Consider the following 21,476-nt stretch of genomic DNA (forward strand, 5'->3'; position numbering starts at 1 on the left):
TCTTATGGATTACTTTTATGCTGCCTTTATGTGCTTTTTGGACCTTTAAAGTTCTGCTCACCATTCACTTGCATTGTATAGACCTACAGAGCTGAGATATTCTTCTAGAAATCTTTGTTTGTATTCTGCAGAAGAAAGAAAGTCATACGCATCCGGGATGGCATGAGGGTGAGTAAATGATGAAATAATTTTTCATTTTTAGGTGCACTATCCCTTTAACAACACAGACCAAATGTGATTTTGCATCACTGGTGATGCCATTTTTATTGTTATTTATTTTATTTTTTGCCATTTTTTCAAGTATCCCAGATTTATCTTTAAAGTACAAACAATACATGTTACAAAATCATTGATTTTTCAGCTAACATTTCAGGTAAGATTATAACAGTGGCCAGGACTAGGCACACAGGTCATTTGGTTGTTAGACTTCATACAGTACATTTTCAATGTGATTCTACCCTCTAGTGGTACAAAGTGGTAAAATGTGGTATTGAATAGAGCAAAATGGTGAACTGTGTCCAAATCCTGTGGACTTATTATAATAGATTGCTCAAAATATACCTCATGTTAGGTCTTATAAACTCTTAGTGCAAAGACTTATTCAGTTTTAATCACAAACACTGTTTCTGCACATCTCTAGCCCAAAAACACAGACTTCTCCAAGCCATCTTCTGCCTTGGTGTACTCTAAATGGGATTTATAATAGCAGCTTTTATAAGAAAGGCTATTGCGCATATATTCAAGATAGTCTGGGGTTCCCGGACAGATCACATTATCAGCAAGTAGAACGGTGCCCTTCCTCAAAAGGCCGCATTCCTATAAAGAAAGGTGAAAGAGAAGAGCAGAAAATGAGCTGGGATCATAAATGAAAAATTGAAATGGCAGTAAATACACTGCATTGTAGAGATGCAACTGACTGCAGTGGTCAAAGCACACACACCTCCATTAATTTTGTGTCAGGGAGGTAACGGTTCTTCCAGTGGTCCAGAAAAACAAAATCAAATGTTTCGATTCCAAAGTGCTCCCTCAAGCGTGGGATCCAATCTTCAGATGCGCCCTCTACAAGTTGGACCTGGTGAAGTAAAACTTCTAAACAGTGGTTCAAAACTCAAAAAACAAGAGATGATTTGTATCTATTATTTTTAAATATACTGTACAATGGGTTCAAAAAGTCTGAGACCACTAGAGAAAATGCTTCTTTTTGCATTTTATTATCATCATAAATATTTGAGTGAAAAAAAAGTTGAACTAAAACATTTATTTGAATATCAGAATTTCTTTGTGTTTGCTATGACCCCCTTTTTGCTTTATTGACAGGATGCACTCAAGGTGGAGTGGACTCCACAGGTTTGTGTAAAACCTGATAATTTATGTTCAGTACTAGGAAGTAATGGATTAAATGTAATCTGGATTACATAATCAGATTACAAAAATCAAGTACCTGTAATTAGATTAAATTACATTTTAAAATACTTGTAATCAGAGTACAGTTACTTTTATGGATTACATGATTACATATTAATCAGGCAAAGTTAGGACATTGTTCATAATTTTTTAATCCCTTTAATTCTTCTTTTTAAATATTTAAAATGTTTCATTCTAAATCAGCCTACAGTTGATATACGTTCGGTAAGTCTTCGAGCGTTTTCGTAAGGAGGGTTGTGGAATTGCATACACAGACCTGATTTGAGCCATCAGCCAGGTGGCTATAATTACACATATGATGGAGTGATAACCCACACAATGCCGAACCGACTGCATTAGTGCGGTAATGTTAATTTTAGTTTCCCAAATTGCTTTTGTACTCAGCTTCAAAAATGTGCATGAATGCATTTTTTGAGGTGTTGATTCACAAATATAACTGGTCTGATCCATTTCCTAACATGGATGGCGTTTGTAATTGCCAGAGTAAGAACATTTTGACCCTTAATTGCTGTCATTTTTGTTTTGTTAATAAAAATGGTTTTCCTCATCTGAGTTGTACAAGGCTTGGGGACTTTTCCTACACATGCCATCTGAACATACACAAATTTGGACTTGATTCGATGAGTCTAAGTCAGGGTCGGTTCTAGACATTAAGAGGCCCTAGGCAAATTTTATTTTGGAGGCCCCCCTCCCCTCACAAAACCTATTTCTGATTTGGAAACTAAAATAATGTATTATGTTAGAGCAGTTATGTAAACATCAGTTTTAATAATAATAATTCCTCACATTTATATAGCGCTTTTCTAGGCACTTGAAGCGCTTTACATAGTATAGGGGGAATCTCCTCAACCACCACCAGTGTGCAGCATTCACCTGGATGATGCGACGGCAGCCATAGTGCGCCAGTATGCTCATCACACACCAGCTATTGATGGAGAGGTGAGTATAGTGATGTAGCCAGTTCAGGGATGGTAATTATTAGGAGGCTATGCTAGAACAGGGCCCCTGCGGGGAATTGGCCAGGGCATCGGGAAACACCCCTACTCTTTACAAGAATTGCCCTGGGATTTGTAATGACCACAGAGAGTCACTACTTGCTTCGAAGTAGTTCACACAGTTAATTGATGTTACAATAGGTGTGTTCGACTTCGGGCCTGCGCAGACTGATCGGTGCCTGTCTAGAAGTAATATATATCGGTTTTTTTTAAAAATGACGGATTTTTTTTCATTTATTTTTTTAGTACATATTTTTATTAATTACTGTGGTATGGCATGCAACAAAGTTATTAAATGTTATTAAATGTTAATACTGCAAAACACAGAAGACTCCAAATAGCAATTATTTTTTACATTTTGTATTTTTCAGTATAATTTTTTATGTATGTATTGTCTCTTTAAACTGCATAAATGTTATGGACACTGCTAATATGAACATTGTAGTTTCTTTGCAATTTTGTGGAGTTTTGGAGTTGGAGAGATGACGCTACCGTGATGTGACGTAACACTATCAAATAGGCTATTGTTTTATTTTGAGACAATAAAGAAGATTTGAAGATATTTTTTAATCTTATCACAGGCCTGCACATAAAGAATGTGCATGGATTTCAGTTTTGTGTAGGCTACTCAATTTAGCCATATATTTGGACTGCCAAAGGTAATTTGATTATTTAATTAAACAGTGCTTTAAAAACAACTTCCTTAATTTGATATTAAAACAGTTTTCCTGATCTCCATTTTTATTTTATTTTTAATCTTTTCTTAAGAGACGCACTATGAATTAAGACTGAATGCATTACATTATGAAAGGAAATAAATATAGGCTATATGAAGACTCAAACTATCTGCCAATTAAAAAATTGATAGGTGTATTAATTTAATTTTACAAGGTTCATGGCAATGTGGCGGCATCGTATCTTTTAAAGATTTTTAAAAACTTTGTTTGAGGCAGATAGTTTTAAGTAAACTAGATATCCCCGCTTGTTTAAAAAAAATACTTATGATGCACACATCGATGTAATACACTCTCCAAAACATCACGTGGGAAGTAGGGGTGCTGCAGCACCCCCTGGTGTCGAGGTGACGGATGTTCTTTTCTTTTTGTCAGCCTTTTTTTCTTTTTTTTTAAAGGTGCAGTATATAAGATTCAGAAACCCTTGTTATTAATGACACCTGTGGCCATTAAGTGAACTGCAGCCAGCTACCTGTTGCTCGTGCTCGTGCTTGTGCACAACCTCCATAGGGACGCGAGCAAGCGAGCATCGGCCAAAACAATGATGTAACGTACAAAGAGGCTGAACGTGATTCACCGGCATCATGATGACAGATGAGGTAGCATAATTAAATTTACACAGTTATTATTGTTTTACTACAAACTTTGAGACTAAACTAAAACTACTTATCAGCTAACATAGTATACTGATACACACATACTACCAATCTATACCAGACAATTTACTGTTGCACTGCACTGTTATGTTGCACTATTGTATGTTTTGTATGTCATATGTTGTACTACAATCAAGAAACCAGCGTATTTGCTTAAATGTATCCTGTATACCTGACTTTTAGTATGAAGGAAGATCGTTGAAATTATTTGAAAGAAATGCCCTGCCGATGTTCACTCTAGTTTTCGCTCGACCACGATCACGTTTCCGCTTAGCCAGATGGGATTCAGTAGATAAATGGTTTTTTTTTTTGGCTTACTCAGAGTTTGTGTAGGAGTCTGTGTTGTGCTGGGAGCCGGACGTTTGCTGGATTCAGTCTCTGAGATAACGTTACCTAGTGTTACAGACTGTTTGTTGTCGCTGTTGAATAGCGGAACAGAAGCACTGAGGCAAGGCTCTCGGGAACGCGCATAAACGTCACGTCATTTGGCTTTTCAAAAAGCGACCCGCTCCCTTCGCATGAAAATCAGTCTACAGGCTTTAATAGACAACCTAGGAAGTCTGGAAAGGGCTAATTTTTGAAGTTGCGTTACAAGCTGTTCACACACTGGCAAAAAAAAAAGGCTAATATTTCATGAACATTTTTACATATTGCACCTTTAAAGTTCTCTAAACTTTGATTATCTACATTTTTAGGCTTAAAAGAATTTTTTTTTTTTAATGTGGTCTCTGACTTTTAGACAGCACTCTATACAAACATACTCAGACAATAATAAGGAACTTATTATTATTATTTACATAATATTATTATTATGTAAACAGTGCATGTTTTTATAAGGGTACAGGGGTCTTACTTTGTCTTCTAGACCTGCCCAGGCAATGACCTGTCGAGCAATTGAAGCGTAATCTGCATTGAACTCCATTGTTATAAGACGAGCTCCAGGAGGAAGCAGGCGAGCTATGCGCACTGTTGAGTAGCCACAGTATGTGCCCAACTCCAGGACCATCTCTGGGTTTACCTCACTCACCACTGAGTCTAGGACAGAGCCTGAGTGCATTCACACATACACATAAAAAAACAGCTAGTTACTCAGGATTTAATCCGGGAACACAGATCTGTGTACAGCATAATCTAATGTATTAAAGTGTCCCTTCTTCTCTTACGTGCCCACCAAGTTCTGGACTGATGTGTTTATAAATGGATAATCGAGATAATAAAAAGAATTGTTGTACATGAGTCAGGAAATAAAGTGTAAATGCACATCCAGTGCTCTGACCTTTCTCATCTCCAACATTCATAGCCCATTCACTGTGCCAGCAAAAATGATCGATGGCTGAGATAACACTCTGAGGGTCACCTCGGGTTGCATGCTTTAGTACCGCTTTTAGCAGACGCTGGAGACAGAAGTATAAAAACAAATAGTGACAATTTTGTATATTTCATGGGCTTCAAAGTTTAAGTGTATTGAACAGTCTTAAGAGTCATATGTACTCGGGTGACCAACTATGCTGTTCTTTCAGCAGGGTACTCAAGATAAGTTCTGTACTTTTGGGTGGTGATAGAAAAGACAGAAAGAGTCACCTGGGGTCGAGTCGACCTGGTCAGAGTATCAAGAGCACGCTCAATGATGACATCATGCCAGAACAATGCAAGACTCCCATTGTACTGCACAGCAGCAGGGATGATCCAAGAGTACAAGCCATATAAAACCAGAGAGGCCCCAACACACCAGCACAGCAGCACCAGGAACATACTATAGTCAGACACGGAGAGAGATTTATAAACCTTTATTACAAAAATCAAATCAGGTGATCAAATTACGCAAATTGAAAGGATTGGAGGTGACTTAGAAGTGTCAGGGATGGATTAGCCATAGGGTCATGGGCACTTTACCTGGTGGACCGGTCAAATTTGTATTTGGGTCACTGGTGTGACACTCTTTTTTTTTTCTATTAAGTTTTTCAAAAATACTGTTCGAGGACCTAGAGCACATTGGGAATTGGGAAAATACTGTTCACTAAAATGCAATTGACAAAACAATTACTTAACCTCCTGAAACCCGAGCGTGACTGCTGTGTGCATTTTCCATCCCCTTTTTGATTTGTAACAAATAGCCCCTAAGAAACATAAAAAAATAAAAAATAAAAAATTTTTTGTTTTAGACCAAATAGTATTTCTTAAAATTGATGTCCGCACAAGTAATGGCCAGCATCATCCAATCACTGCCAACCAGTGGTGGACCGGCCATAGGGAGAACTGTGACTTTTCCCGGTGGGCCTGCCACGGAACGGGCAGCGATAAGCTGAAACACTCTGCCGCGTTCTGCCGAACGGTAGTGACTGACTGAAGAGGGCCACAAAACGGTGCCGCGATATGCTGAAGGGGGCCGCAATACGCTCTCTGTGGTGCACGTGGTTAGTTGTGTGTGGATGCCGCAGTGGATGACGTGAAGCCTCCACACGCGCTACGTCTCCGCAGTAACACACTCAACAAGCCACATGGTAAGATGCGTGGATTGATGGTCTCAGATGCTGAGGCAACTGAGATTCGTTTTCCGCCAAAGGTCACTACGCCACCACGAGGACCTAGAGCACATTGGGAATTGGGCATTCCAAATTGGGGAGAAAAGGGGAGAAAAAAAATGTAGTTTAAAACACATGGTTTCAGAATTGCTTTTAGAAACATTTATATCATTTTCTACAAAAATATTGTCTTAATGACTTTAAAAATTTCATTTGGTGTAACCATGAAGTAAAAGGTAATAAAAATACTTTTATTGCACCTGATACACGAGAGTGTACGCAAATTACTCATTCATTTCAAAAAAGATTATTTCAAGGTGAATCATGAATTTTTAAGTCAAGAATACATTTACATTTACATTTATTCATTTGGCAGACGCTTTTATGCAAAGCGACTTACAAAAGAGGAAAAACATAAGTGAATCATCTTAAGGAGACAGTGGTACGAAAAAGTGCCATATTACAAAGTTTCACTAGCATCATAAAAGTATTCAAAACAGATTCAAGTGCAACAAGAATTATTATTATTTTTTTTAATCATATCAAGAATATTTCTCATGGTTACCCTAAAAGACCTGAAAAAAAAAATTGCCTTTTCACAAAAATGTCAAAATATTGATATTTAATTTGATTAAAAAAAAATTTGTTTTCAACGTTGGTTACACCACATGACTTTGATTTGGTGGACAACGTTTTTTTTTGTTTTTTTATATTAATCATATTTTAAAATAAATTAAAATAAACGTAAAGTTTCACAGATTTTTTTTTTTAAAGAAACAATAATACAAGATTATTCTGCACTATTCATGCCCAAATTTCAGCTTTTAATGAGACTTTTATTTTGAATGTCTCCAGACGGTTACACCACTTAGACATACTTTAAAGTCAAATATCAAAATTACTTTAAACTCAGAAATTGAAAACATGTTCATCACAGAAGAGGTGTATTCAAGTAATGTTTTTGTATGAACTGCATTTGTAATGTATTTTTATAATTTAATAGATCTGGGGGGAAATCTGTCACGTCACTGACCCTTAAACTAGATTATTAAAAGATTTCTCAATTAAATTGCCTAGAACAACGTTATTTGTCAATGACCCATATGCAAATCAAATACTATATAAAAAATTTAAAAAAAATGTAAAGCTAGAAAATTTACAGCATCATTAGACCAGCCAACTTTAGAGAATGTTTTCTAGGGCGGCCTTCACTTCTCACATATTTACGGCTTCAATTCTGCGTTCATGGCACTTTTATGAGATTTGTGCCAATGGGTAAATTAGGCGGGACATGAATATTTAATACAGTCTTGTACAGTAGAAGTCAAGTTAATCAAGTCAATAAAATCACAAAGTAAATGCAATTAAGTGCACCCCCCATACCTAGTTTAGTAAAAGTGTAAGTTTAATTATACTGGATTTGAACACAGGATTCAATTGAAAAGATTGCATTGCTCCTCTTAACCTTCTCTAAATTTAGCACTGAGCAATATTTATTGCTTAATTTAATTATGCTGCATTTCCAATGTAAAAAACACTATATAATACATATAAAAATGCAGCGAAAATCATGTTTGTTTAAGGCTGGCATCAGTCCATTTTTGCATATGTTTATGCAAGCACAACAGTGAAACATAAACAAACCAAATACTGGGCAACTGTGTATGATCAAGTGCAAAGCTTTGATCTGTTGTGCAAATTTAGTGTTAAAATAATACAATTCTATGTCCTTTCAAGACAACACACAGACACCAACCTATATGCAATATGATTAGGTTCTCTGATTACTCTGGTAGAGCACAGTTCTGCACTCCTGCAGGTCATGAGATGAATGTTTATGGAAATTACATTCAGTTCACATTCAGTGCTGTGCTTTCATCTCTCTCTAATGAGATGGGTAGTTACTATGCAGCAAATAAACCCACTCACTGTTCACCACTCATGTTATCATTTTGTTGCTATTGCTGCGACATGTTGCTGTCTCTCACTCTGTCTATAAATTAGATGAGTGGTAACACAATTTAGAATAGAGACTTTTTTATTTTCAGTTGTCAGTCTTTAACAATTCTGCAAAGCATATATGTACTCATTTACAAAAGATGCTCTTTGATCTGTTAATAACCATTAACCGGTCCCATTAAACATAATTATTTTCAGACTTTCGGTTCTGTTAACAGTTCTCGAACATGTATTGTTTCCTGCCAATGAGGATGGGACAACGTGCTAAAATACTCTGACAACAGCTCCTGCTACCAATCAGTGTGAGTGTAATACGATTCCCGAACAAATGACTCTCATGAATCAGTTCTTTTGAATCTACAGCACAAAACATACAGCGTGATCAGTGTGTAGTCTAATTCCCAAATGAATAACTCTCAAAGTCTGGGCCCGTATTCACAAAAAATCTTAAGGTTAAAAGTAGCTCCTAATGTGGAAATTTAGGGACAACTCTTAAAAATTAGGGGCGTGTCCCTCCTAATTTTAGGACTTGAAGCATTTTATCGCTAAAAGTAGCTCCTAAACCAACGACAGAAGTCGTCCTGAGGACTTCTAACTCCTTAAGAGTGACTCACGAACGATCCGAAGCATGACGGCTGTCGTCAGTCCACGTTAAAAACAAAATATTCGAATATTATGACATTGACCGTTTAAAAAGGTATCACCTGAATCACAACTGAGTTGAAGTATTTTAATAATATACTGTAATATTATAATATTATACGTATTATAATGTTGACACTGACCTTTAAGAAAGGTATCGCTTGAATCACGAGGGTGGTTTTATTTTTGTGAACTTAGTTAGAGATGCAGTTACTACCCACAAACTGAAACAACCCAACTACACTGAAGAGAAAGGTTTTGAGAACTCTGAGCTCCCTCGCCACATCAAAATAAAACTGCGTATAGCCGATAAATTGTGAATTTCTGTCATCCGTCAGCAGAATCATTAATCAAACTATATATGCCCTCTCCAGATCGCATATCATCCAACAATTCATAGTGTATTTTTTTCCTGTGGATGTGTGCTCGCTGCAGAGAAAAATAAAAGGTGGCATTCACGGCCATCGCGGGGCTCCCGGTGTTTTAATGCTGTATTGTAGGCTACTTCATTGTAACAACAAAGGATAAAGATCTATCTGTCTATCTACACTGTAAAACATGTCACTAATTTTAACAGTAAAAGACTGTAGACTGCTACACTAAAACAAACAAAAAAACGTAAATTGGTTTACTAGTAGTTACTGTAAAATATACATAATTTTTTTATTATTTATTTAAAAAGACAATACTTGTAGTTTTACGGTAAAATGTTGTAAAAATTAAAATTTTTAGATGTAAAAATATGATTTTCCCTTATAATTAATAGTAAAAATGTATATTATGTTAACAAGAGAGTACATGTACTTTTTAAATTATTGTTAAAATTACAGTAAAAAAAACAGTAATCGGGCATTCCCAGAATTCCCTGCATGACCCATTACATTTCATTATATTTTATGGGAATAGTTATGTTTCTTCTTATTTTTAATATCAGTTATGTACTTTGGGGTGCTCTGTGTTATATTTGATGTAGTTTAGTTGATGTTTATTGCATTATTTTAATTTCACATGTATTACCCTGATGGTGTTTAGTGTTTGTGTGTGACACTGAGCACTGTCTCTACATGTTTATTGGTCATTGCTCTTGGAAGAAAAATTATTTTATGGGTAAAATAATTATTCCCATAAAATATAATGAAATGTTATGGGTCATGCAAGGAGTTCTGAGAACACCCAATTACTGTTTTTTTACTGTAATTTTAACAGTTTACTGTAAAAAGTACATGTACTCTCTTGTTAAACATAATATACATTTTTACCATTAATGATATGGGAAAATCATACTTTTACATCTAAAATGTTTAAAATTTGTACAACATTTTATCGTAAAACTACAGTATTGTCTTATATATATATATATATATATATATATAAATTACGTATATTTTACGTTAACTACTCGTTAATCAATTAAATTTTTTTACTGTAGCATTTTTACAGTCTTTTACCGTTAAAAATATGAACATTGTACTGTCGCAACAGCAAAGTGTCAGAAGTTATAGAATCAACCTAATGACTTATCTTGAAGGTGGCTACTTTTTTCTGTATGGAGCTATCAATTATGATTACCACGATTAGCAACAAAGAGATTTACCTGTTTTGTCCGTCTTTGCCCTGCATCTTCTTCCAAATGTTTTCGTTATTAACCGCATAAAAAAAAGAAAAAAAAAAGTAAAGTCTGTTCAAACACCTATACAAGAACCTTTTCTGTTAAAATATGAAATGATCTGCTGAGGGCAGTAAATACAATAAGAATTGCATTACATTTTTACAAATTTCTTCCTCAAAAGCACTAAACAATCGTTAAAAGGAACCGTTAAGGAAACAGAATCGTTAAATTCCTTACGATTCCCATACCTAGTCAATAAGAGAGACTGAACTAGTCCCGGAGAGCAAGAGATACTGGCCCTTGAGTGGGATTTTAGAGTTGCATGGTAACAAGCCCAGGGTTAAGAGCTATTAGACAAAGAGCATGGCACCCCTGGAGAGAGCAGGCCATGGCAAGTGCCTCTCTGCCTTTCTTTAAACATATACACAAATATAGCCGGGGTCTGGAGCGGAATGCGGAGCTCAGCCACTTTGCTGGACTGCCATTGTTAGTGAGAAAATCCTCTCATATGGGTGTTAGAAAGGACCGATGGAAACTGCTCAACAACTGCTCTACTGCAGAGTCTGGGTTTCACAAATGTGTTGCTGAAAATATATACCAGTGGATATATTAAATGTATTGGAACAGCATTATTCTCAGAATATATTCAGTTCAAATTAATTCTCACAACAGCTTGTATAGCATCAGAAGAGGAATTGCATTATGAATGAGAACTGCTTTTAAATGAAGTGCTGTGCTAAAGATATTTGTACTCATTTATAGTAAACTACAAAAAAAAAAAAAAAAAAAATGAAACACACTAAAATACATAGACCGCATTTGAATATGTTGACACTTAAAGCAATATTCTGGGTTCAGTCATTAAAATACTCACTGTTTCAAAAGTATAGCCACAAGACAAACTATATACATGTAAACATGATTTTAGTGTGATAAAATCACTTACTAATATTTTCTGTGTAAAGTTATATTGAATTTTACAACTTTGTTGTCATGACGACACAAAACCTGAAACCCTCAAATCACAATTTGAACCAATTTACAGCTTAAATAATATACAAGTTTTAACAGAATAATTAATGTAAGTGCTTTTTTAAAATTATACGCTTCACATTTCTGCCTATAAACACTCCAAAAATTGGCCCCATTTACTTCCATTGTAAGTGCCTCACTGTAACCTTCGATTGTTCAAAGAAAAAAGTAAATTTTGTGGTAATCAACATTGTGCCACAAATTCTGTCGATTGGTCAACTTGTACTGAACTCAGAATATTCCTTTAATCATCACTTTGCTCTCAGGAGTGTTGTGTAAATACAATAATTGGTATCAGCTGACCAGAACACATACTGTTCACCATTTACAAAACTACATTTAACCTAAATTGAGTTTCTTAAAGGTAACTGTTCTAATTTTAAACTAGATACAAGCAAAGCAAACATCAGCAAAAGTAAGGCAAATGCAATTACCACCATCTTAACACACTATAAAAATATGAATGATTGAAATGTAACATAGCCCGGCCTGAAAGAAGGTTAGACAAGGTAAGATTATTATGAACATAGCACATAAGTTAAAAATTTGTAATAAATAACTATGCAATAGAATACAATTTAAGAATAAAAAACAAGAGAGAGAAAATGAACAGCACTTACTTTCGCAGTGGACTAGAACCTCCTCACAACAAACACTTCACCCCTCTCTTCACCTTTTACAAAACGTTTCTTTCACTAAAAGATCTAGAGTCTCTTTACAAACCCAACTGCAAGGTAGCAAATACACACATGCTACTCAATTCAAATGTGCTCTCTCACTCTCTCTCTCTCTGCATGCCTAATACAATGTCTCTCTCTCTTTCTGCATGCCTAATACACTCTCTCTCTGCTGACCCTTTAATACCCTCTCTCTCCATGACTGGGTTGATTTGAGCAGTAAGGCTGTAAGTGTGATGGGCAGATCTACACACTTACTGCACACAAAGAAACAGAAATCCAAACCAGCATCAAGAACAGATGCATGTGGTAACAGATACTGTAAGTTTTAATCTGACCAGTTTTGTTGTCGAGCTGTTCCCCCAAACACTGCATTAAAGGTTAGTTCACCCAAAAAATGGTAATTCTGTTGTCATTTGCTCACCCTCATGCCATTCCAAACACACTTGAGGAGAAATGTTTTTGTTTGTTTGTTTTTTTTCAATATGGAAGAAAGACATACGGGTTTGGAACAACTTGAGGGGGAGTAAATGACAAAATTTTCATTTGTGGATGAACTATTCCTTTAAGATAAGTAGTTTCAAGACAGACACTCAATATGCCTAGAAACTACAAATATGTTCAGGCTGTAATGTTTAATTAGAAACCTGTTGACAGAGTACACAGTACAAATGGAGTTCAAATAAGCTGTCTGGGGGCTTTAACAGCTTCTCTGCAGCTGCTTACAAATAAGCTCACACACAATTATCTAGACTGAGGAATTTAGATTTGTGGCTTCTGGAACAGCCACATAAAACAGCTATGTGAATAGATGTACAATAACTCCAAATGATGAACCAAAATACTGAGACAGAAATGCATGCACAACACCTCCATATACAATTTTTTAAGATTTACGCACTTCAATATCATTACATAATTCCATAAAATAACATTTTGTAATGTGTAACAAAATTAAGTTAATAAAACTTAAAATATTTATTTTTGTTTATTTTTTATTAAATATTATTCAAATCAATTTGATGGGATTTTGTTATGAAATTGAACTGCGTAAACCTTAAATGAATGTATATCAGCGTAGCTCTTTTCAGAATACTGGAAATCTCAAATGCAGATATTTACTTTGTTAAATTGATCCCTGTCAGTAATTTCAGCTTCCTGGTCAGTTGGTTTGTCTTGTTTATTTGAATGTTGTAAATGGGTCATGTTAAATAATAAAGTTGAAGTACCTTCATGTTTCATCGTTAAAGTGACATGTTAAAGATTTTATAAGTCATACAGATCAAGCTAAATTACCAGTACAAAAAAAATAAAAAATAAAAATGTCCATCCTGATCCATATCTAGATAACATATTTGTAAACTTATACTGATGATTTTATTTCTGTTACATAAATATATTGAAAATTTTAAGTGACATAAATTTTCCCTATATCTTCCCATAACCAAGCATGGTTTGCTTGACCACATACAGTTGTGCTCAAAAGTTTGCATACCCTGGCAGAAACTGTGAAATTTTGGCATTGATTTTGAAAATATGATTGATCATGCAAAAAAAAAAACAACAAAAACTGTCTTTTGTTTAAGGATTGTGATTATATGAAGCCATTTATTATCACATAGTTGTTTGGCTCCTTTTTAAATCATAATGATAACAGAAATCACCCAAATGGCCCTGATCAAAAGTTTACATACCCTTGAATGTTTGGCCTTGTTACAGACACACAAGGTGATTCACACAGATTTAAATGGCAATTAAAGGTTAATTTCCCACATCTGTGGCTTTATAAATTGCAATTAGTGTCTGTGTATAAATAGTCAATGAGTTTGTTAGATCTCACGTGGATGCACTGAGCAGGCTAGATACTGAGCCATGGGGAGCAGAATAGAATTGTCAAAAGACCTGTGTAACAAGGTAATGGAACTTTATAAAGATGGAAAAGGATATACAAATATATCCAAAGCCTTGAAAATGCCAGTCAGTACTGTTCAATCACTTATTAAGAAGTGGAAAATTCAGGAATCTCTTGATACCAAGCCAAGGTCAGGTAGACCAAGAAAGATTTCAGCCACACCTGCCAGAAGAATTGTACGGGATACAAAGAAAAACCCACAGATAACCTCAGGAGAAATACAGGCTGCTCTGGAAAAAGACGGTGTGGTTGTTTCAAGGAGCACAAAACGACTATACTTGAACAAAAATGAGCTGCATGGTCGAGTTGCCAGAAAGAAGCCTTTACTGCACCAATGCCACAAAAAAGCCCGGTTACAATATGCCCGACGACACTTTGACACGCCTCACAGCTTCTGGTACACTGCAATTTGGAGTGACGAGACCAAAATAGAGCTTTATGGTCACAACCATAAGCGCTATGTTTGGAGAGGGGTCAACAAGGCCTATAGTGAAAAGAATATCATCCCCACTGTGAAGCATGGTGGTGGCTCACTGATGTTTTGGGAGTGTGTGAGCTCTAAAGGCACAGGGAATCTTGTGAAAATTGATGGCAAGATGAATGCAGCATATTATCAGAAAATACTGGCAGACAATTTGCATTCTTCTGCAAGAAAGCTGCGCATGGGACACTCTTGGACTTTCCAGCACGACAATGACCCTAAGCACAAGGCCAAGTTGACCCTCCAGTGGTTACAGCAGAAAAAGGTGAAGGTTCTGGAGTGGCCATCACAGTCTCCTGACCTTAATATCATCAAGCCACTCTGGGGAGATCTCAAACATGCAGTTCATGCAAGACGGCCAAAGACTCTGCATGACCTGGAGGCATTTTGCCAAGACTAATGGGCAGCTATACCACCTGCAAGAATTTCGGGCCTCATAGACAACTATTACAAAAGACTGCACGCTGTCATTGATGCTAAAGGGGGCAATACACAGTATTAAGAACTAAGGGTATGCAGACTTTTGAACAGGGGTCATTTTTATTTTTTTCTTTGTTGTCATGTTTTGTTTTATGATTGTGCCATTCTGTTATAACCTACAGTTGAATATGAATCCCATAAGAAATAAAAGAAATGTGTTTTGCCTGCTCACTCATGTTTTCTTTAAAAATGGTACATATATTACCAATTCTCCAAGGGTATGCAAACTATGCAAACTTTTGAGCACAACTGTATATCTAACATCACCAGATAAAAGTAAACCAAAATAAAACGGAAGAGTTACTCCACTTCAAATAACTCCATCATGGTTTTGCTTAGTGTCTGATGTCACCTATGTTTGACATTATTTTATATTAAAGGTCACAGTATCACGACGGTGTACAAAAAGTCAAAAGAATTTACCACAAATTAATACATTTGAGAGAGAGAGAATGTAATCCTAAACGCTTAACTGTATGAAAAAAAGGAAGAAGAAAGAAACCTCAAAGATGTTTGATGTGCAGCTCTGGGCACATTAATAAATTATTTAAATGTGACTTTCTGGCCCACAGCAGTGTTTATAATGTTATAAATAGTCTTTATTCTTTTGATCAAGTCTATTAAAATTGTAATAGGTTGAAATCAAACATATGTTTATAGAGTTGAAGTCAGAAGTTTACATACACTTATAATGAAGTAATTAAAACTAATTTTTTAACTACTCCACAGATTTAATATTAGCAAACTATAGTTTTGGCAAGTCATTTAGGACATCTACTTTGTGCATGACACAAGTAATTCTTATAATAGTTTCACTTTTAATTAACTATATCACTATTCCAGTGGGTCAGAAATTTACATACACTAAGTTAACTGCCTTTAAGCAGCTTGGAAAATTCCAGAAAATGATGTCAAGCCTTTAGACAATTAGCTTCTGATAGGAGGTGTACTGAATTGGAGGTGTACCTGTGGATGTATTTAAGGCCTTCCTTCAAACTCAGTGCCTCTTTGCATGACATCATGGGAAAATCAAAAGAAATCAGCCAAGCCCTAAAAAAATGTGGACCTCCACAAGTCTGGTTCATCCTTGGGAGCAATTTCCAAATGCTTGAAGGTACCACGTTCATCTGTACAAAAAATAGTACACAAGTATAAACACCATGCGACCACGCAGCCATCATACCGCTCAGGAAGGAGATGCATTCTGTCTCCTAGAGATGAACATAGTTTGGTGCCAAAAGTGCAAATCAATCCCAGAACAACAGCAAAGGACCTTGTGAAGATGCTGGAGGAAACAGATAGACAAGTATCTATATCCACAGTAAAACGAGTCCTATATCGACATAACCTGAAAGGCTGCTCAGCAAGGAAGAAGCCACTGCTCCAAAACTGCCATAAAAAAAGCCAGAATACAGTTTGCAATTGCACATGGGGACAAAGATCTTACTTTTTGGAGAAATGTCCTCTGGTCTTATGAAACAAAATTTGAACTGTTTGGACATAATGACCATCGTTATGTTTGGGGGGAAAGGGTGAGGCTTGCAAGCCAAAGAACACCATCCCAACTGTGAAGCATGGGGATGGTAGCAGCATATTGTGTGTGTGTTTGTGGGGTGGGGGGGGTGGGGGGTTTGCTGCATGAGTGACTGGTGCACTTCACAAAATAGATGGCATCATGAGGAAGGAAAATTATGTGGATTTATTGAAGCAACATCTCAAGACATCAGCCAGGAAGTTAAAGCTCGGTCGCAAATGGGTCTTCCAAATGGACAATGACCCCAAGCATACCTCCAAAGTTGTGGCAAAATGTCTTAAGGACAACAAAGTCAAGGTATTGGAGTGGCCATCACGAAGCCCTGACCTCAATCTGATAGAAAATGAAAAAGCAGAACTGAAAAAGCGTGTGCGAGCAAGGAGGCCTACAAACCTGACTCGAGGAATGGGCCAAAATTCCAGCAACTTATTGTGAGAAGCTTGTGGAATGCTACCAAATACTAACAAAGTGTATGTAAACTTCTGACCCACTGGGAATGTGATGACAGAAATAAAAGCTGAAATAAATCATTCTCTCTACTATTATTCTGGCATTTCACATTCTTAAAATAAAGTAGTGAACCTAACTGACCTAAGACAGGGAATGCTTTCTATGATTAAATGTCAGGTTTAAATGTATTTGGCTAAGGTGTATGTAAACTTCTGATTTCAACTGTAAATCCCATAACTTATATGAGGACTTAAAAGGCACCGAATTGTAGGAAAGACCTAAACATGGCCACACTGCAGAGACTTTCAACTTCTCAGAACATATCGTCTGCCTGAACCCAACATCATCCTTTGAGTAAGAAAAAAGTGCTAACACTATTGACATACAATTTAAACATAATAACTACGGCTATGCACGCTATGCGCATACCGATAAATAAAATATACACCTTCACTTAACGTATTCATTCAGTAGGTGCAGCCTGTTTCTGAGAGCACATCATGTAAATCCATGGTTTAAAACATTAAGCACGGTCCGACACGGCTAGTCATAAATCATCCTCCACTGTCAATAAAAGTAAGCAGTACTTGATGCGAGTATGAAAACGTGGCTTCGTGTTGAGGTTTGTCTGGTCATTGTTAGTTTTTAGTTTGACAACCCTGACTCTTTGAGGTCAAAGTCAAACGTCTTATCTTTGAATGTCGGGTGTTTGGTAGCTGTTCTAGGGACCTTCTTCACAGTGGCGCTATCTTTAATTTTTGGCGGGAATGACAACAAGTCTTTTAAACAGGTTTTAAACGGTTGTTTACAAGCACTGCGGAAGATACAAAAACACTGTAGACGTGGTTTGTTATTTAGCAATGCACGTGAATGCGTATTTTAGGCCTACTGTTCGTCATACTTCCGTTGTTTGATCTTTTGATCACTTGGGCACCACAGGAATAAAGAACTAAATGCCTAAAACATTAGAATTATTTCGTTCGTGAACAAATCTTTTAAGTACACAAATCGTTTTCATTCACTTCCAAGGTTTCAGTCATAAAAGACTCTTATTTTTATGAATCAGTTGAATCAATGATTCAGTGACTCATATCACATAAAAGATGCTCATTTGTCATTGTGAAAAATGATGACTGAACGAATCTCTTTGGAGTCACTGTAAAAGCTGTAAAATTTAGTATGTTACTAAGAATGTAACATTTCAAGGATGTTACATTACTGTCATCCCATTGTCTTTAAATAAATGACATGTTTGGCACAGGGTTAGATGATATGATCCCAACATTTCTGTCAAACTTATTTTTATACTAACTGTACTTATCTCACAAGTGGTAGGTGTTTACTCCTGAGGATATGGTATGTAATTTGAGTTCCTGTATTGCAAGTTTTCCTTACAACCTGTCAATAACTAATACAAGTTGATTGACTGATGGACAATGGACCGAGTTCCAATACTGAAGTTAATCACTCAACTAAGCTGCCTTAATCATTTCCTCCCTCAGCATTCTCAGTGAAGCTAGGGGCACTCGTACCAAACATGAGAGCCACAGAGGTTACACAGTGCACAATAGTATCCCTCCACTAAAAATAGCACTAATCAATAATATAAATACCATACTGACTGAAGGGCCCAGCAGAGTCATTCAATGGAAAAGTGGCACCAGCCAAGTTTCTTGAACACTTGATAGCAATTATTGAATGTCCCACCGATTTGTATTAGAAAACACCTTCCTGAGACATTGCACAGACTTGATGTAGACAGCAGAGCACTTCACATGTCTTACTCCATTCTCAAGAGTAATTTCTTGTCCCAGAGTTGGAATTGACATTAAAATTGAAAGCACTGGACATTTTTCACAAAAAAAGACTCCTTTAGTCAGGATAAGGCAAAGCGTTAGTACGCACTAAACTGTGTACACTCACTTTACAAAAAACAAGATTTGGTTGTATATTCATTTAGTTTAAGGGGTATTGACTGGAATTGGCTGTGCAAAAAGCATGTAGATATGAAAACTGATTTAAAATAGGAGAGAAGCAGGTGGAAAAACACATTCCAAGTGTTCGGCGAATGGGCAAGTGACGCAAGTTATTTTTCACCAAAGATCAAAGTGAGGAATGTGAATTAGACCAGCTTTCCAGAAGGCACTTGTGTACTGCAGTTCAAGAAATGAAATATAGTCCAAATATTGATTCCCAAATAGTGATTGAGACTCTGTAGTATGAACTTTACGTCTTACGAATGTTTTCCGCAGCAGACAATGGTTGATATAACAGTAAAAAAGTGTTTACATTTTTTTTTACATTTATCCAAGCAATACATTTCTGATTCTTAAAGCTGAAATGATAGCACAGTTTACCCAAAATGGGATGCAATTCATAAAGTTGGGAACTTTCAAGTCCCTTTCGCTGGTGTAAACAGAGGCATGTAATATGCAAATAAACATACAAAATCGAATCAGTTCATAAATATACAATATTATATATATATATATATATATAGTTTTATTCAAGTTGCTACATATAATTTTAATTTTGTTTAATTACAGTACAGACATTTATGTCACCAAAAAACACTAAAAGAGACTAGCAATGCACAGCTGTTTGGTCATGAGTTTCAGAACCTGCAAGATGAAGAGTAGCAACTACACATTAATTAGTATCATCCATTTTTTCCAAGTCTCATTATCCAGTATTAAATGAACCATCATTTGAAACTTAAACCATCTTAGTCAAGTCAAACATTCATCACAGCATAAGGTTGAAGAGTAGCCTACAGTCTTATATCTAATAGAGCTATACGGCAACTCAAGGGCAATCTTCAGAAACTGTCTAAACAGTAATAACAACCTTTCGTTTTAGCCAGACATGTGTACTTAGTGCAGCATTTATAGAGTCAATATGCTGTATTTCAGGAAGAACAGTCCAAAGAAAAACAAAATCAAGTCAGACACTGTAACAAAAGGACATGAAAAGTTACTGCACTAATAAGTAAACAGTATGATAACATTTAATTGGTTGAGACAATCACAAATAATTTCCACCCCTAAAGAATGTTGACATAAGGCCAGCTTATGCCACTGCTTTACATGTCTAGCTAGAATTGGTTGAATAATCTAGAATTATATTCCATTAAGGGTGTTTCCAAGTCCAATGCAGCCACATCCATGCTAATACCTTTTTGTCTGAAAACTCATTGATTTTGCTACGTTTACACGTCTCATCTACGCTAGAACGGCGTATTCCTACGAAAACGCTCTCCATAACTGCATACTCTGGAAAATGATGACGTTAGGAACTTCAAGTTACAAAAAAAAAAAAAAAAATGTATCCACTACAAATGACTAACTACATCTCTAAAATTATAATCAGATTACTTTACCGATTACTTCACTGAAAGTAATAAAATTACTACTTACTTTTAAGTTACTTGCTAAAACACAAAGTTCCACACAACAAATTCAAAATAATGTATATTTTCTCCTTGTTCATTGTCACACACCCTTCAGCTGTCACAGAAATGCAAACAGATGTACATATGAACTCACATTTTAATTGTAATACACATTTTTTTTTTTATATTTGTAACCCAAGTAATGTACTTAAAAGTAATTACTTTCACTGAAAGTCAGTAACTGAAATCTGATCACAAGAATTTAAAACGTAATGTTTTACACTACCTGTTGTGCCTAAAATAATTAGATTACAGTAACGAATTACCCTGTAATCCAGTTACACCCAGCACTGGTTAGTAAACAGAAAACGGAGGTTTCAAACTTACATTGATTAGTGTGGATGTGGGCTGCGACTAAACGACACTCAAGTATAAAATATATTCGCAAACAGTTTTTTGCACCAAAACTATTCAAACAAGGTCTTGACTCTGAATTTTTGTCATTCTCTCAAAAGTGTTCGAACACCTATTTGAATTGTTTGGCATCACAAAGTGGATCGTCACAGTGCAATATTTGAACTCTGTGTGAAGGAGGTCATTGGGATGCTTGGTTTCATTTTAAATCATTTTTGACTTTTTCGGCATGTTTTCTGTGTAGACGGGCTCTTAACTGTTCAACAGTTCAGGATATTAAGTAAGTACCATATTTTATAATGATTTATGGAAATTTTGGAGCTTTAAAGATAATTTCATTGTTTTCCATAACAGGCATAAGCTTGTTTGCATGTCTAAGATTTCTGAAAACATATGCCCTCCAAAATGAAAGCTCACCCTCAATTCAAAGCCCTCCATATGAAATTCTTTTATCATATTATTCACAGTAGTTAATATATATATATATATATATATATATATATATATATATATATATATATAAATAAAAACAAACAGGTATGCAACATTCACTGCTGTTATAG

General features: G+C 35.8%; 1 protein-coding gene across 1 annotated transcript; it reads right to left on the reverse strand.

Annotated features, from left to right (window-relative positions):
- Positions 1 to 275: 275 nt before the first annotated feature.
- On the reverse strand, positions 276 to 12,321 carry LOC127426232 (catechol O-methyltransferase B). Its single transcript, XM_051672901.1, has 6 exons — positions 12,195 to 12,321; positions 5,392 to 5,563; positions 5,087 to 5,204; positions 4,664 to 4,857; positions 941 to 1,072; positions 276 to 816 (listed from the first exon to the last, which is right to left on the reverse strand). Exons 2-6 carry the CDS (start codon positions 5,560 to 5,562, stop codon positions 637 to 639), a joined length of 795 nt encoding a protein of 264 aa, XP_051528861.1. The 5' UTR covers position 5,563; positions 12,195 to 12,321; the 3' UTR covers positions 276 to 636.
- Between the last annotated feature and the right edge of the window lie 9,155 nt (positions 12,322 to 21,476).

The sequence above is a fragment of the Myxocyprinus asiaticus genome, chromosome 35 (assembly GCF_019703515.2).
Source record: "Myxocyprinus asiaticus isolate MX2 ecotype Aquarium Trade chromosome 35, UBuf_Myxa_2, whole genome shotgun sequence".
In the NCBI taxonomy this organism is placed as follows: Eukaryota; Metazoa; Chordata; class Actinopteri; order Cypriniformes; family Catostomidae; genus Myxocyprinus; species Myxocyprinus asiaticus.